General features: G+C 30.3%; 1 protein-coding gene across 1 annotated transcript; it reads left to right on the top strand.

Annotated features, from left to right (window-relative positions):
* The first annotated feature begins 594 nt into the window (after positions 1–594).
* LOC125071939 (serine protease inhibitor 88Ea-like) lies at positions 595–14,250 on the top strand. Its single transcript, XM_047682386.1, has 8 exons — positions 595–873; positions 7,471–7,771; positions 8,597–8,764; positions 9,724–9,985; positions 10,165–10,263; positions 10,993–11,123; positions 12,916–13,042; positions 13,551–14,250. Exons 2-8 carry the CDS (start codon positions 7,478–7,480, stop codon positions 13,709–13,711), a joined length of 1,242 nt encoding a protein of 413 aa, XP_047538342.1. The 5' UTR covers positions 595–873; positions 7,471–7,477; the 3' UTR covers positions 13,712–14,250.
* The last annotated feature ends 2,588 nt before the right edge of the window (positions 14,251–16,838 follow it).

The raw sequence follows: 16,838 nt of genomic DNA, 5'->3' as shown, positions 1-16,838 counted from the left end.
ACCCATACTTTGTTCACATATGAGGTTATTTTACTTACTTGGTTATTCAGTTTGTCACATGAAACCATGCTCAAATCTTATGCCATATATAAAAATAAAAAAGAGACGAAGAATAAAGCGTGTAAAGAAAAAATTCAATCGATTTTCTATTGCTTTTTTTCATTCAAAAATATTTTCAGTTAAGTTTTCGTTTTATTGGTTTTGACTGTTAAGGCTTAACTTTTTGTAGATATTGTAAAATCAAAATATGTAAACATAAATCTTGTAATTCAATGTTTGTTATGAGAAATTTTAATACAGTTTTTGTTTTAAAATAACTCAAAAACTTAAAATGAAGTATAGGTACACTTAATGATATTAAGGATACGTTTCCGTTATAGGGGTTTTCCTCGAATTGTAATGAAACCGGGTCAAAGGGACTTGATTAGTTTGCATCATATAAAGTATCCAACGAGATATGATTAATACGATATATCGTGCCTATGTGAGCAATATTAAATGTGCATAATCGTTCACATATCTACTACTTGAAGTGTCTGATTAAAAAAAGGAATTCATTTCAGCTGTTCAGTTCTGTTGTCATTGGAGCCAGCGCAGCGCAGTTGATTCGAGCACGAGCAATACCAGTTTACCAACACTAATAAAAGAGAATAGCGGCTGGTCCTCATTTAGTCTGCCTCAGAGTCTCACTCGAACAAGACGTTAATTTCGCGCGAAGATATCACAGATTTGTATAATTAAATCTAATCCTTAATCGAAAGAAAAAAAGAACTAACCGACCTGTGGATTAACATTTCAGCAAACGAATTTGTTACATATTTCATGGAATTATTATTTTAAACGTAATACAATTAAAACGTCGTCTGCACAACGGTGAGTCCAGTTTTTTTTTGTAATACCTATGTAAATATTTATTGAGTTTCTTCATACTATGTGACTTGAATATGAGACCATATAAATAATTTTATATCATCTGTTAAAGAGGCTTGTTTATTCGAAAATATGAGGAAAACGTCTATAATTTTGAGTCATTGTGCTGCTTGTTTCACTATCAGAATGTGTCACTTGAGCCTTATTGAAGTAATGGTTTAGATAACCTACCATACAATAACACTGATATTTCTTATTATTATTTACTTAAAATATTGTTTATTTCTAAGTTTGATAGCGTTAACGGTATACGATTTCTATTTTTCTTTGGCGTATTATATTACGGTTTATTACAACATATTGATTATTACAACATATTCTATATTTTGTGTAAGTACAAAAATATTATAAATCCAAAAAAGAGAGAAAATTACTTTTTGAAAAACAAATGTTTGGTGAAGTTTTTGTACCGGATTCTGTTACGGGCCTAATAACGTAATACTATGAGTTACGTTACAGTAAATAGCTGTATTTTTCTTCGAAATATGTATGTTAAATGTAGGAGTGGAAAGTGTGCCGCAACCACTATCCCCGCTCGATATTTTATACCTTTAATCATGTAGGTATTAGATGTACTAACAATACTTTGAATACTTCACTTGTGTTTACTTTGAAGTTTGGTTTACAATCACGGATACGATAGGTAATAGTTTTAGAGATAATACATTTACGAAGTACATTTTTATAAAAACAATTTAAAAATAAATCAAGCTGATTTATCATCGTTTTTAATTGACAAATATTTTATTCCATTCATATTGTTTAATATACATAATATTAAACAACTTGTATGTAATCATTAATCAAACATCAAAAAAAATTTTAGCATTTCTCAAACTTTGCTGTTTTAAACTTTAGAATTACGGTAATAGGTAGTTATAATAATAATAATAATACATATTTCGAATTATTTTGTGTCGAGCGATATAAATCATGTAAATAAAAAAGTATGTAGGAATTTAGTATGTTATGTACGTTCAAAATTTACGTTTATTTATTTTTTTTATTAAATATTTCTCAACAAAACTTGCATGATGCATACTTACCTTTGTAAGTTTTTTTTGTATAATATCTTGGTATTTAGATACGTAGATAATAACGAGTAATATCCTGTTTTCTATATAACAATCTTAATACTTATAACGCCATTCGGTTTGGCCTTTCAATGGGAAGTAATCTCCTATTCTATTTTATCATGCAGTTTTTTGGATTCTTTGATTCCAGATACTCTTAGGAGCTGAGCTTTGTGAAGCTTTTGTGCATTCTTGAATTAAAAAACAACAATCATCCACTTTGTTCCTCCACAAATCCCTCTGTCATTATATTCACGCTAATGCAGCTAGTTGTCAATATATCAAGTTTCTAAGAAGGTACAAGTAAGTATGTCAAGACAGGCTTTGGAAAAATTGGCAAAAAGTGTTATTATTAAATTTCTCAATCGCACTAATTTGCAGAGTTGATGAGCTAATTCAATTTCTTCACGCGCCTTTAGTTTTTACATATCATGGCTGTCCTAGAGCTGCTTCTGTTATATCTGTTATATGCTATAAGGCTGACAGATCGGGTATGCTTGTCACACTTCTAAAGTTATTGATGACGCAGAAGCTCATACCGAGCTCCGTAGAATCTGCAATTTCATAATTAACGGGGTTAGTCCATTTAAATAACAAACGTTTTGTAAGAAGGTATTATATTTTTAAATGATTAAAAAAAAACTGTGTTTAGGAAGTGTGGTATATGATTTATTTATCTTTCGTTCGTCATAACGATATGGATTAAAGTTCAGATTATGATCAATCGATTAGGTCCAGTCAAGAAAAGCCTTTGCTGAATTTAAAAGCCTGATAGTGTAAATCCGGGAATTCGTGTCAAGCGATTGCCAACTGTCAGCCGAAATCTTGACAAAATGCGTTTTTCTAAATAACTCATAAGCGCTGTGTGGTACGATAAAAAAAGTTAAAACCTTTTTGTACTTTTGTTACTTAAATGTTTATTTTTTCAAGGTATAGTCAGTTCAAAAATTTAGGTATATTCTTGTTACTTACTTATGTCAAATATTTTGTAGAATATTAAAATTACTTTATCTATAATATATAATTTAATCTTTAACTTTTTCCGTAAATTAATGAAAACTTAATGAATCAGTATGAACATAGAGATATTAGAAGCGTACTGATTTTTTGAAATATCGTATTTGACATTTTATTTAATTTACAAGTAAGATAAGATATAGGAAAGGTGTAGCACAAGTCTTTTATTTCCTGGACAAACAGACGCAATATTTGTTGAAATTTTGAAATTGCTATTTACTACAATAGCAAGTCAGATTCTGGGACAATTGTTTCTACAAGTTTTTATGTTTTCAGGAAGATTTTTAACACAAAATAAGACATTCGGAAGCAGACATAATTAAATCGTATAGAACGCTAATTTTAAAACAAATTCGAAGCGCTGTCAGTTATGACAAACGCAGTGCTACTGCAGAAGCTGTGATGGTCCTAAGTTTTTCTTATAGTATCAGTTCTACTGCTACATGAGGGAATCCTATAATCAAATATTCTCCAGCTCCCTAACCAATAAAATGCAGTGTTACTAGTAAAGAAGTTGCATATAATTTGGTCGTATTTTATTTGATAAGATCTTTATCGTTATTCTAACAGTTTCTAGTTATGTCTGAAGATTAGTAAATATAAATTAAAAATAAAGGTAAGATCAATATCGATATATCAAAGTCATCATGCATTGCATCTATGTGATAAAAATACGTATTAAATATCACGGATTTTTTAATATGAAAAGCACAAGTAAGGAATATCTACTAACATTGAATTAGATTGTTTCACATATTATTATTTACGAATATGTACGTAACCATTATAATTATGATTACCTATATAATTCCAAAGAAGGTGGTTATTATAGACAATTTTTACGATAATGTGTAAAAATAAAAAGGCAAAAAATACAGATAATAATAATTATAGTTATTATTATTACATTTGTACATTTACATAGCATAAATACGACCAACACACTTGCGAAGCCTATTTTTTGTAATCGATATTTAAAGAAAAAAAAATGTTGGTTTTCTCACCCAATTTATACAAAACTTTTTCACAAGTTTTGCTTGGTCTGTAAGTATAGAATTTTAATAAATATAAATAATATGAAATTATATTCTGAATTCAGGAGTATTCCCAAGAATTTCACATTTTTAAGGACTTTGGGTAGTTTTGTACTAAGTAACGTACGTAATCATTTATTCCATGAGAATATAATTACACATATGACAAATATTCGAATAATGCTATTTGAATTTAAGTACCGAATTTTTTCAGCATTTTTGACAGCAGTCAAAATAATAATGCCACTATACACATATATGCCATATACACACGATGTAATGAATAAAAAAAAACTATGTCTGCTATTGAATCGACGTCAATAGCGTAGACCAAACCCATCGAGACTACTTGTAAATCTGTTGGCGTAGGTATTGTCCATGGCATCGCTCTTATGCAAGTATTACATACACGCCCGGACTTAATAGCGTGCGTAAACTGAACAAGAATCTTAGTTTCTACTGAATTAAAAATAAAAACATTATATGATATAATTAGTGAAGTAAAAATAAATATAGACATAATCTAGATATTATTCTAATACTTCACGGTGTTATTGTTTTATTGAAATGTAACATGAATTAAAGTATTTAAACATATTTTTTACACAATTAAAATCGGTCAAGGGCAAGTTGTTCTTGTGCCATCATTATTTTATATTATTTAATTACCATAGATAACTAATTATTTTCAGTAGCCCACCTCTCGATATATGTGTGTCAGTAAGTTTACAATTTAAAATCTTTTGTTGTATGTTATTGACAGTTTAATACTTGCTAAATCACATTACAAGCAACGGTTAATTTGTAACGGAGCTGGCATAACATAATTTTTCTCTTTTTTGAAAGTGTTTACTTTAATGCAATTTTATATACTTTTTCAACGCAAGTATTTTGAAGAAATATATTTTTATTTAAAAAGAGAAGTTAACCAAACGAAACGGCTATCAAATATGGATTTAGTTTGGCTTCTCAGATAATATTCCTAATACCATTATTATTCAACCACATTCGAGCGGCTGAATTGATATTAAAAAAATGTGACCTAGACGTTGTTGTCGTCAAATAAAACAGTTTAGACTATAATCCTTATTAAAATATAATTCTCGTGGAAAGAAGCCATAGATAATCAGTATAGATGTACATAGTACCAATTTTAAGTATTAATGAAGGAGCTTAGTGCGAATTGAAACATATTTAAAACCAAACTTTATTTTCATGAAATATAAAATTTTACTTAAAAATACACAAAAAAAAAACTTTATTTTTCCTCGATGTCAAATTGCTAATACAGAAAATGGCTAAATACTTTACTAGTTATGATTGAATATAATAAGTATTGACACGCTTTGTGGTCCGGTTGTTGTGTAACGAATGTGCCGGTGACGTGTTGACTTTCTCCGCGCGCTGATCTGCAACACGAAGGGAAATACGTGCATTATGAAGCTATTGTCCAAGGATGTTTGGGATTCCCTGTTTGTATTAGTGTCATTGTCAGTGTATTAAAGAGTAATTGTAACACTTAAAAATGTCCTTCTTTTAATGTACTATTTCCGTTGAAACATGCGTGAATATTCAAAATAATGACGCATCCTTGTATCATTATAGTCTGACCGGATCTACTTGCTTCGTATATAAAGATATGCGAAGGTGAAAATAATTTGGAATGAATAAAAGATCTTTCAAGTATTTTACTAAGGAACAATAAACGTTGCTCGACTCATAACAATAATCATAATGATTTTGTAATTTTTTATTTCATTTAAATCAGTGTAATAATTTATATGTATTATTGTCAACCTTTGGAACAAATTTACTAATATTTATCTAATAAATTAAAATCATAGCGTATGACATAATTTGTTTTGACGACAATCAATTCTGTACGCTCAATAGCTCAACTATACACGAGCCGCTTTGGCGCATAATGATGAAAGTAGCAGGATCGTTCTGGGTTCTAGCGTTCTGGCGTTCTTCTTTACATTCTTGTAAAATTTTAATACTTATTTGTAGATGAAAACAGTTATCCTTGTAAAAACACATTCAGCATTCTCGTACTTTTTTAAATAAAACTTTAATGTTTACTATAATAAAACTAAAACAGTTTCAGTATCGTACGTAAAGTCCCAGTATAAAAAGAATTCGACATAGTTAATAATTAATTAAAAAATCATACGTAATGTGGACACGACTCGGATGGGATTTCCCATGTAATGCTCAGGGTTAACGCGACCGTGGCGATGCTAATGTATCGTGACAAATCTTCTACAAATGCACCATAAAGGTTACTTGTGACGTTTTGGACTGTTATCTTTGTTTACTCCTTATTATAATTAGATCTAATATATAATAATATTCAGGTTGTTCAGGCGGCATTTTATATATAATTTTGTTGAAGTTAGTAGTCCAAACTATTCCTTGCGCTAGACGAAGGGAAAGAGGACTCACAAAAGGTCATGATCAAAACTTTGACGTTAAAGCGTCAATAGCACAACGTTTTTATGTTTAATATAATGCTATGATTCAGTATCTTAGTCTCTACCCCACGCCCCCCACGCATCGTTACACGACATCAATAGAAAGTGACTATGAAATGTTAAAGACGAGATGAACACAACTACTTCAATTCGGCACTGGAAAAAAGTTTTAACTTTTTCAAAGGGTTTAATATTATTAATTAACATTGCTCTTTTGTCATCTATATATCATACGCGAAAAGAAAACTTAGTGCCCCTTTTTAAGGCTTTTGCACGGAGGTGTGTGCGATTCGCATCAGTGAAAGTTTTTATGGAGACGCAAGGCAAGTGTCTAACTTAAAAAAGCCAAATGTTTATTTTGACACTTCCTTGTTTTTTTTTTATTGTAAAAATAACAAGGTTTTATACAGCCAAGCCTTATCTTTCGTATTTTTCAAATAACTTGAAAATATTTTCATTGAATAAGATAAAGAAAAATCATATTATCAGCTGTGTTACAGAAAATCTTCAAACTTATGAATTGTACTTTACCAAAATTGAAATGTCATCTTTAGGAATTGGAAACAATGTATTCGTAAATCATACTTTTATTTTTTCATTATGATTATATTGAATTTCGACAAATAGACGATTACTACTATTTTTAAAGATATAATATGGTTACTGTCTATTTAAAATGTAATGTTTTAGTGGCAATTTTACGCAATATGCATTTACGGTAATTATATTAATATAATGTACATAAATGCATACGGGAACGCCTTCATTAGGAAGTCCTAATAATTGAAGCCATTGGTCCCAATTTTGGACTTAAGATCTTGTCGAATTTAAAGACAGGATTATGAAAGTAAAGAAATCGAGAGTTATTATATAACTTTAAATTTCATCTGTACACAATGTTTATTGTTTGTAAATTAATCAATGTATAATCTTCTGTTTCAGAAAAAAGATGCTGAAATTAGGCGTACTATTGCTTTTCGCTCTATCAACATCTGTAAACAGTCAATGTTTTTACAAAGATGACTCCGCTAAGAAACCCGACCCAGCTGCTCGTTCAAGTTTATACAAAAATCAATTGGAATTCACACTGAATCTTTTTAATACTATAAACAATGCAGTTCCTGACGACAACATTTTCTTTTCACCGTTTTCGGTGTACCACGCTTTACTTCTGGGCTACTTCGCCGCGGGTGGGCAAACGGAGAAATCTTTGAAAGAGTCTCTGCGCATATCTGATACAATGGTGATTATTTATTTTTTATACTGTTTTTAGGATAAGCTGGTCCAATAAACACTGGACAAACAATGTTCTGGTCGTAGTCGCGGATTAAAACCCCAGCTTGCACCACTGAATTAGCATGCGCCTAATTTGTTTATATTTAGTCTCGGTCGATGAAGGAAAACAACCTGAGTAATTTTTTTACAAGTGTTTTTCACTCTGCACGGAGCCGTGTGGAATAAGCTCCAAACCTTCTCACGAGGAGATGAGGCCTTTGCCAAGCATTAATATTATATTAGTGTTTCACATATGATTTTTGTAATACAATATTTATTTATATATGTCACCGTAAAAATGTAAATACCGTTAGATTATAATCTATTTCGCGAGATTGTGAACTGTCGAAAGATTGTGAACCGTAACATACTGCTTATAATTTAACTCATTATTTTTCGGTAGATTAAACTCTATCGAAGTGCCTAATTTCAGTTAAATTATAAACACTAACCTAACCGAAATATCATAAACTATCAAAATTTTTGATGTTTTATTGTGAGTAAAATTACCGTTCAAAATATTAACGCAGTTTACAATCTCGCGAGATAGATTACAATCTAACGATATTTACAATTCTACGGTGATATATATATTTTGACGTACAAATGAATTTAATACGTAGAAACTATGAATGAATACAAGTACCTACATATATTTTTAGAATTTTAGTTTTTTTTTGTGTTATTTGACAATAGTATTGGTTGTGTACATGTTCAATTCAGTTCAGTTAATTGTATAATGTAAAAAAATGGAAGATAATAAATGTTTGCTCATGCCATGCCATATTTTCAGGACAAGGTGAACTTGCTGATGGCATACAAAGTTGACAAGCGGTCGCGCGCGTTTAACAACAACAGCGACAGCTACGAGTTCACGAACGCTAACAAGATGTTTGTTGACAAAGAACTTCACTTACGCCAGTGCTTGCTTGACCTACTTGGCGAGGAACTCGAGGCTCTGGTAATAAAAACATATACAAATTTTTACCTAATTTTTTCAATTGACTACTTATACATTTAATTACTTCTTGTCTACATTTAAACTTAAACTCAAATTCCTTTATTCAATATAGAAGTATTACACTTTCTTATTGATGGTCAAATTAAACACTACCAACGGTTCGGAAATGGAAACACCCTGACCTGAGAAGAACCGGCGAAAGAAACTCAGCGGGTCTTTTTTTTTACGTCAAATTATATACATAATTGTGTATGAATAGAAACAGCCAGGAGGCGATCGTTTCATTCCCAAGGTGTGCTATCAAACATAAACTCACTAATTGTATAGTAACCTTTCGCACACAAGCGTTCCTTAACAATTTTTTTAAATTTCGCAACAGAAGCATTTTGAACGCTTTCTGGGATCCTGTTGTAGAAGCGTATACATTGCCCCACAAAAGAGTTACTGATTCTATGCAGTCGAGTAACAGGAGTAACAAGATTTTTTTATTAATCCTATTTATTTTAAATAATGTTACTCTGTATAATCAAAGTTCATATTAATCGATTCATTGATCATCGATGGTTTTACATGTTTATCTCTTATCATCTTCTTTTTGAATGACTGATTTGTTGAATTTCCTGGAAATCTCTTTAAGCGATAAGCATGCCTTCATAGTAATTATTTGTCATTTTTTGTATATAATATACCAATACCAATAATATAATATACCAATTAATAAGAAGATGTCTTGATGTCTTACTGAAAAATCTTCCATACACATATAAATAAAACTTATTACTGAAGATACAGCTATATTTTAAAAATTTAGTATATAATATTATATAAATTTCTGCGCTTTTCAGTCTCACCCGTATTAAATAAAGACCATTGATGTGACAAGCGTGAATTGAATGTTCTTGTGTTAAATAAAACAAACAATATAGCATATATTAACCCGTATTTTATATTATTTACAGAACTTCCGCCAAAGTCCCGAACAGTCGCGGCAATATATAAACAATTGGGTGTCTCGCATCACGAAGAACAATATTAAGGACTTAATACCTGTAGATGGTATCATGGACACAACGAAACTCGTTCTGGCTAACGCTGCATATTTCAAAGGCGTTTGGGCATATAAATTCCCAGCAGAGAGGACGAAGAAACAAGTGTTTTTCGTGTCTGAAACGCGCCAGACCCTCGTACCTTTTATGAGGCAGAAAGGGATATTCCATTACAGTAACTATTTTTTTCATTATTATTTCTTTTTAATATTTACGAATAGTGGCAGAAATTAATTTTAATGAATAATAATAGCCTTATTTATTGCAATACAATTTCTAAGTAGGAGTTTTTTTTAAACATTAAAAGCAGAAAGTTTGTACAATTCGATTATTGATTATATACTTTGTTTGCAGCGGTTAGCGATGACCTCGGCGCGCAGATTTTAGAGCTTCCGTACAAAGGCAACGACATCAGCATGTACATCCTGCTCCCCCCATACTCAATGAAGGAAGGTAAGAAACAAATTTACGTGCTGAATAATGACATAGTTTCTTTCCGGTTTCAGTAACTTAACTATAATCAAATGATGTAATAGAGCTCGTTCATTTTTTATTTATTTAGATGTGGAATATTCGTATTGGATAAATTTTTTGGCTAAAATGCTACTACATATTCTTCCAAATAAACTATAATTTAAAAAAATATTATATAGTTTGTCTGACGCCTTACGTTAATGTAATTTTATTGATTTTCGTTTCGTTTTTTTTTTAAATAACATTTTTATTTTTATTACATTTCTGTAAAATGTGTATAATTACAAACATAAAACATGTATACGAAAAGTACCGTGTTTCCAACTTTGTTTGTTATGTACTCATATTTACCTGTTATTATCGTTATATTTATTTATGTTATTATGGTTAGTATCGAATTTAGATTGAAGATACCAGATACCATACAAGGTATGGGTAAGAAAGTAAACTCAGTATTGTTGTGTTCCGGTTTGAACGGTGATTGAGCCAGTGTAACTACAGGCACAAGGGACATAACATTTTAGTTCCCAAGGCACTTTGCCGATGTAAGTTACAGTTAATATTTATTACAGCGCTTATGTCTATGGCGGGTATGACCACTTACCACCAGGTGGCCATTTGTATGTTCGGCTAACTACATCATAAAAAAAGAAATAAGTTGAAATTCGACAAAATTAATAGTGAATATCATTTGTTCCTGTTTCGTAGGAGTGTCGAATATAATCGCCAACCTGACCCCGGAGCGTCTCTCAGCAGTTGTGGAGGAAAGTTACATGGGCCGAGAGGTTGTCGTCGAAATACCTAAATTTACCATTGAGCGGCACCTGCCCCTAAGATCGGTAAGAACCTCTATGTTTTCTGCTATATATATATATATATATATATATATATATATATATATATATATATATATTTGTATTGGTAAAATTGTAATTAGTTAATATCATTAATTATTATTAGTCATGGGTTCGCATAAGAAATATTTCTAAAGGCTATAGTGTTAGTTGTGATCTGTTTCTATGTGTTTGTTTTGTGCGTATCGTCAGACATTTCGAATGGAGTTTTCATGTGGTCTGTTTTGTATGAGGCTTTACCCACACGAAAATTATAAAACTATCAATAGCAAGTCCCACCCCATTATGAATTAAAAAGCCTATATCCTTGGCCAGTACTCGAACATGCATGTTTCTCCTTTATTGCGAACACAAACGTAATTATGGGACGTGGAAATACATTTTTTTCTCGGTAATTTAGTTTTGCTTAATGAATGTTTTTCTTGTTTTATTAACGTAAACAACGATTTAACAATAATCACAATTCAGAGGAAATAAACAAATATAGTTTTTGAATTATCTATGTAAATTTACCTACATTTAGCATTATTTTCTATAAAATATCTAAAAAATTAAGTCGAATGTACACGGTGAATCCAAGAGCCGGCACACATCAATTAAAATAAGTAAATAACATAATCTATTCTCGAGAGTATTTTATTTAGATAGAACAGACAAAACATACTTTTAATAATCAACTGGCATTCAGATTATATCAAAGGACTCGTGGATTATATAAGACATTAAAGTTTTATCCATTTTTTATCTGTATTATGCATTCTCAAATATAATTATTATATATTGCAAAAAGTTGACTTGCTAATTTGTAAAGAGAAACACATAATAAATTAATACATATTGAATATGAATTTATAATGATTGATATGTCTCTTATTTATAACACATAATTATGATGTTGTATTAATTAGTGGTTATTATAAATGCTATTTCTATGCAATAAACATTCGTATTATTTTGTTTTTTATAATGTAATAAAAAATCGAAACGCGATTCAGAAGCAGGATGTAAGTTAGTAAAACATAAAAGTATTTTAATAATTAAATATGTTTTTCTCTGAATTATGTCACACGGACTTTAACCGAAGGTCACGTGATCAAATCTATGCTTTTCTTGTGTTAATTTATGAATTAAAATCGAGTTCGTAGAAAAAAAAATACATCATGAGATGTCTGGCGATCAAAGAAATGTCATGGTTTAATAATTATCATATGTTTCAATGAGTCTCTTATCTTTTTCTCGTTCGTTAAACTTTCAACACGAACATCTTGTAAATATATTTTATCTTTTCTGGTTTAAATAAAATTTCTCAATATAATATAATAAATATATTTACAAAAGTATTATTGACTTTGAGGGTTTAAATTGATACATTTAAATCAGATTTAAAAACACTCGATATAAATCATCAAAACAAGCGCTAAAATTTAAATCACTCATAACATTTTTTACCAATTTATAAAAATTTACAAAGCCAAAGTAAAAATCTTTACGTATTGTGGAATCAAACACGTTCTTGATAAATGCATGTTTGATATATCTTAGGTGCACTATAAATAGTAGGTACGCATTAAGTTCGTAACATTCTACCCAAAGAGTGGGCATTAGCCCAGCAATTTGAAACACTAATAATAATCAACACATGTGCACTGTCTATATTTATGAATTATATTATATTGGAAACTCTACTGCACGTGTGTTTCGATATTTCCGAGGCATGACGAATGCTTAGCCTATGACGTAGTTCAGGACTACATTTTTTTAACTATTACTCTTACAGATCCTAAACACAATGGGCGTGGGTGACCTGTTTAACTCATCGGCGGACTTCAGCACGCTGTCTGACGATCACGGCATTGTTTTCGATGACGCCGTTCACAAAGCGAAAATTCAGGTCGATGAGGAAGGTGAGTTGTACCGGATTTTATTCATATATGTTTAAAAATGGAAAACTTTTATTGTATTTACCTAATATAAAGTGTATGATAAGTTTTAGCTTAATATTTAGTCACATTTAGACACAATAAAAAAACTTACTAACAAAAATGATAAATGAGTAATTCTGTTTGTTGAAAATATCATTTATATGATTAATAATCAAGAAACAAGAAAAATTTTAATGGATATATTTTGTTAACAACATATAACGAAAAATAATGTATGTTAATACAAATTTTAAGCATTGAAAGTATACGTAAAAAAGTTTTTGGACAGATGATCCTATTCAAAAACTTTATTAATGATATTAGAAATATTCACAACTAAACCGTAGTTATTACAAGGCACGTTTTAAGTTTTACCGATATACCGTTTTAAAGCCAACGCGTGGCTCGTTATCCATGTCAAGTGGTTCGTGGCACTCGTTCTTAATGATAGAAGAAATAACATACAAAACGCATATTTGAAAATTTGCAGGAACGGTAGCGGCGGCAGCAACTGCTATCTTCGGCTTCCGGTCGTCCCGGCCGGCCGAGCCGAGCGTGTTCATCGCCAACTTCCCCTTCGTGTACATTATCTATGAGCGACCCACCAACTCCGTGTTGTTCATGGGCGTCTACCGAGACCCCAAGAAGTAAACTAACGCAACCGGGCGGTGGTGACATATCAGTTCTATCTTAGTCACAATTTCATACTAAATTCGATGTCGCGCGAATTATTTGTACTTCTTAACAAAAAAATGTTAAAAATACCTATTTTTTGTTAGTTCTTTTGCTGTCTGAGTCATTTTATCTCGAGCTAATCATGTATGCAGCCTTATTTTAATCGTCGTTTCAAGGTTTTCAGTTTTCCGTATTTAAGAATTCGCTATTTTGACTTTAATGATAATTTAATTTAAATATAACCTAGCTGTATATTTGTAAGGCTGAATTTTGGAAAAATATTTTGGAGTTATTAGCAGTGATGTTACCTGTTGCCGAGTTAAATAAATATTCGTTACTTTTAAGAGTGAGAGTAATATTTATTTATTTTTATTTTAACTCTGTTATGACATTGGATTTATTAGCGATCGACATTGTGTTGTTATTGTTAATTACGAAATAAAATTATGTTTTTTATCTTACTTATAAATATATTGTGTAGTATAAGTGTAGTAAATTATTATAACGCGATGATTATAAACTAGAAAATAATAATTTTAAAATGAAATAAATGACATTTTATTTTTTTTACAAATGCAATTTTATTTTCTTTCAAAATCCTTTTTTAGTGTACAAACTTGAATGCACGTACAATTTACATATCACAGATTACAAATTCATTCATCATTTAAATTTATATCTTATTAAAATTCTATTATTAAAAGTCTAAACTTCGTTTCAGTTTTGTAAGAATATTTATCTAACTTAATATAGATTTAGTAACAACTACATTTATTACATGCACACTTTAAAAGAAATATTCAAAATTTAAATTGCCGCCTACCTGTACTAGAACAAGTTTGATCGCATTAGAATAATTGCATTAATGAGATAAAACGATTTCTCTGTCCCCTCTGGCTTTGTTTAAATTTAAAAGTAAAAAACTTATTTGCTTTTATAACTGATTCATTAAACATTATAATCTGTAGACCTTGATTTTAAAAGTTATTATTGGCATTTAGAAGTTTTGTCGTTTTCAGATTAAGATTCTCTATATTTTTAGTAGCATGTAGGGTATTTAGCCACAAAGAGGTTAATAGGCGATGCAAATCTTGTAGATACTCTCCTTTATCATATTAATCTAAGACCTTTAAATCTTATACTGACACGATAATCGAGTAGATGTTCAATAATGAAATTAATTCAACCTATTTTAATGCTATTCTTGTCACCACACTTCACGCGGTCATGATTTATACAGAAACAGTTTTTAATCCTTATATAGTCAATGACTTAATGTTATAATTCTTATGTAAATAGAAAAGAGGTGTAGTTACAATAAAATTAAATCTGCATTTTTTATTAAAAAAAAAAACGAATTAAAACTTTTCCGATTTAATTTTCTCAATATTTTTTGGTCTTATATTTCATATGTTCCATGTTAAAATACCTTAGAACTAATAGTATTTCATTTTGAGAACACTTTCTTGTAATCAGTCGTACATTATAGGGGCGTACTGTGTATCAATCTACTAAATGTACATAGATAAGTATTCAAATACAATTTAAATACTCATTATAATTAAAAATACCCAAGTCAATGAATGAGAAACTAAATAGACTTTCATAAAAATTTAAGAGGTAATTAACTCGCCGGTTACTTACTGAGTCGGAGCAATCAGTTTCCTAAAGTCCATTAGCATCGTTGTATGCGAAATGCGATAATCATTCATCATTTGCATGCTTTAAAAAATATGTTCCTTTAACCGGAGCTGACCTTACTAATAACTACTGATTACATAGTGGAAAATCTCTTGCTATAAAATTGACGACCCATCGCATTTAGAAAGTTTGCGTGCTTCATAATAATCACAAACGGCTGTTTACATCTTTTAACAAGCATTCGTAAGTTTATATATCTTGTAGATGCAGTGTGCGTGGCTCGATTCACTTGTCCAGTGTGTTGTTTGTTTGTTATTTACATTTACTGTCTTCGTAAGGAGATAAATACAAATGAAGGTTCCGTTTCCGGTTGCTTTCATGCATTACGCGGTATGCATTTAAGTGACAAGTATACATTGATGTATTTACAAGGTCTTAAATCAGATTTCTTTTTATTACAAACGTTATCGTTGTATCTAAAAGTATTTCGAAGTTATAATTAATTAGACTAGCATCAAATGATATACCTTAGCACCTCCAGCAGTTGATTGAACTACTACTACTAGTACATTATAATTTACTTATTTACATATACCAATGTACATGCATCAAGGTAGAAGGTAGCACAACTATCGATAAAAGAATCTTTGATCGATATCTACATATATACATAAATATATAAAGCTAAAGTTTGTTCATTTTAATACAGTAATCATCAGGATCTATCTACCAGTTCCATTTATAAAGATTTTATAGCATTAGGTAAGTCATTTATTGAGAAGGTTTGTAGTCTATATAACATCATCCAACGTCATCCTATCATTGACGAGAACATTTATTGTTTTTTGTAAAATCTTTTATTAAACAAATTATTATTCATCTTGATGTCCCTAGAACCTCATGAAACTACATCATATACATATGGTTTGTGTGGACAGTGCACATTTATTTTTTTTACTTGGGTTTAACGCCTGTCAAACTGTGGGCTTGCTTATATTTAAAAACCGGAGAGTTTGTGTGTTTGCACGCGCTACTCACAATTACTACCAGTGTAATTAAAATAATTACATTCGTCTTATTTTTTAGATGGTAATAAACGGATTATTGAGGAAGGTCATCGATACAAATTAAAAATTTAGACTCAGCTCTGCAGCTTACGCGGTTAGAAAAGTTAGACAGCTAACTTATCTTGATACCGCTCGTCTAGTATATTTTTATTTTTATAGATTTATGTCATATGACATATTACTTGGGACAACACTACAGATAGTGAATCTGGTTTTTTTTTTCAAATAAATTCTTGGAATTAGACTCTCTTCGGGATGTTTTTAACAAAATAACTAATTCACAGTTGCGTCACAATATATTTACAGATATGTTACGTATATTCACAGTAACATTGATCACTATGATAGAATCAATGATAATCATTGAATGTAGACGAGACGTAAAGATAAGCTTA

The sequence above is a fragment of the Vanessa atalanta genome, chromosome 2 (assembly GCF_905147765.1).
Source record: "Vanessa atalanta chromosome 2, ilVanAtal1.2, whole genome shotgun sequence".
In the NCBI taxonomy this organism is placed as follows: Eukaryota; Metazoa; Arthropoda; class Insecta; order Lepidoptera; family Nymphalidae; genus Vanessa; species Vanessa atalanta.
This window is presented reverse-complemented; position numbering and strand designations above follow the sequence as displayed.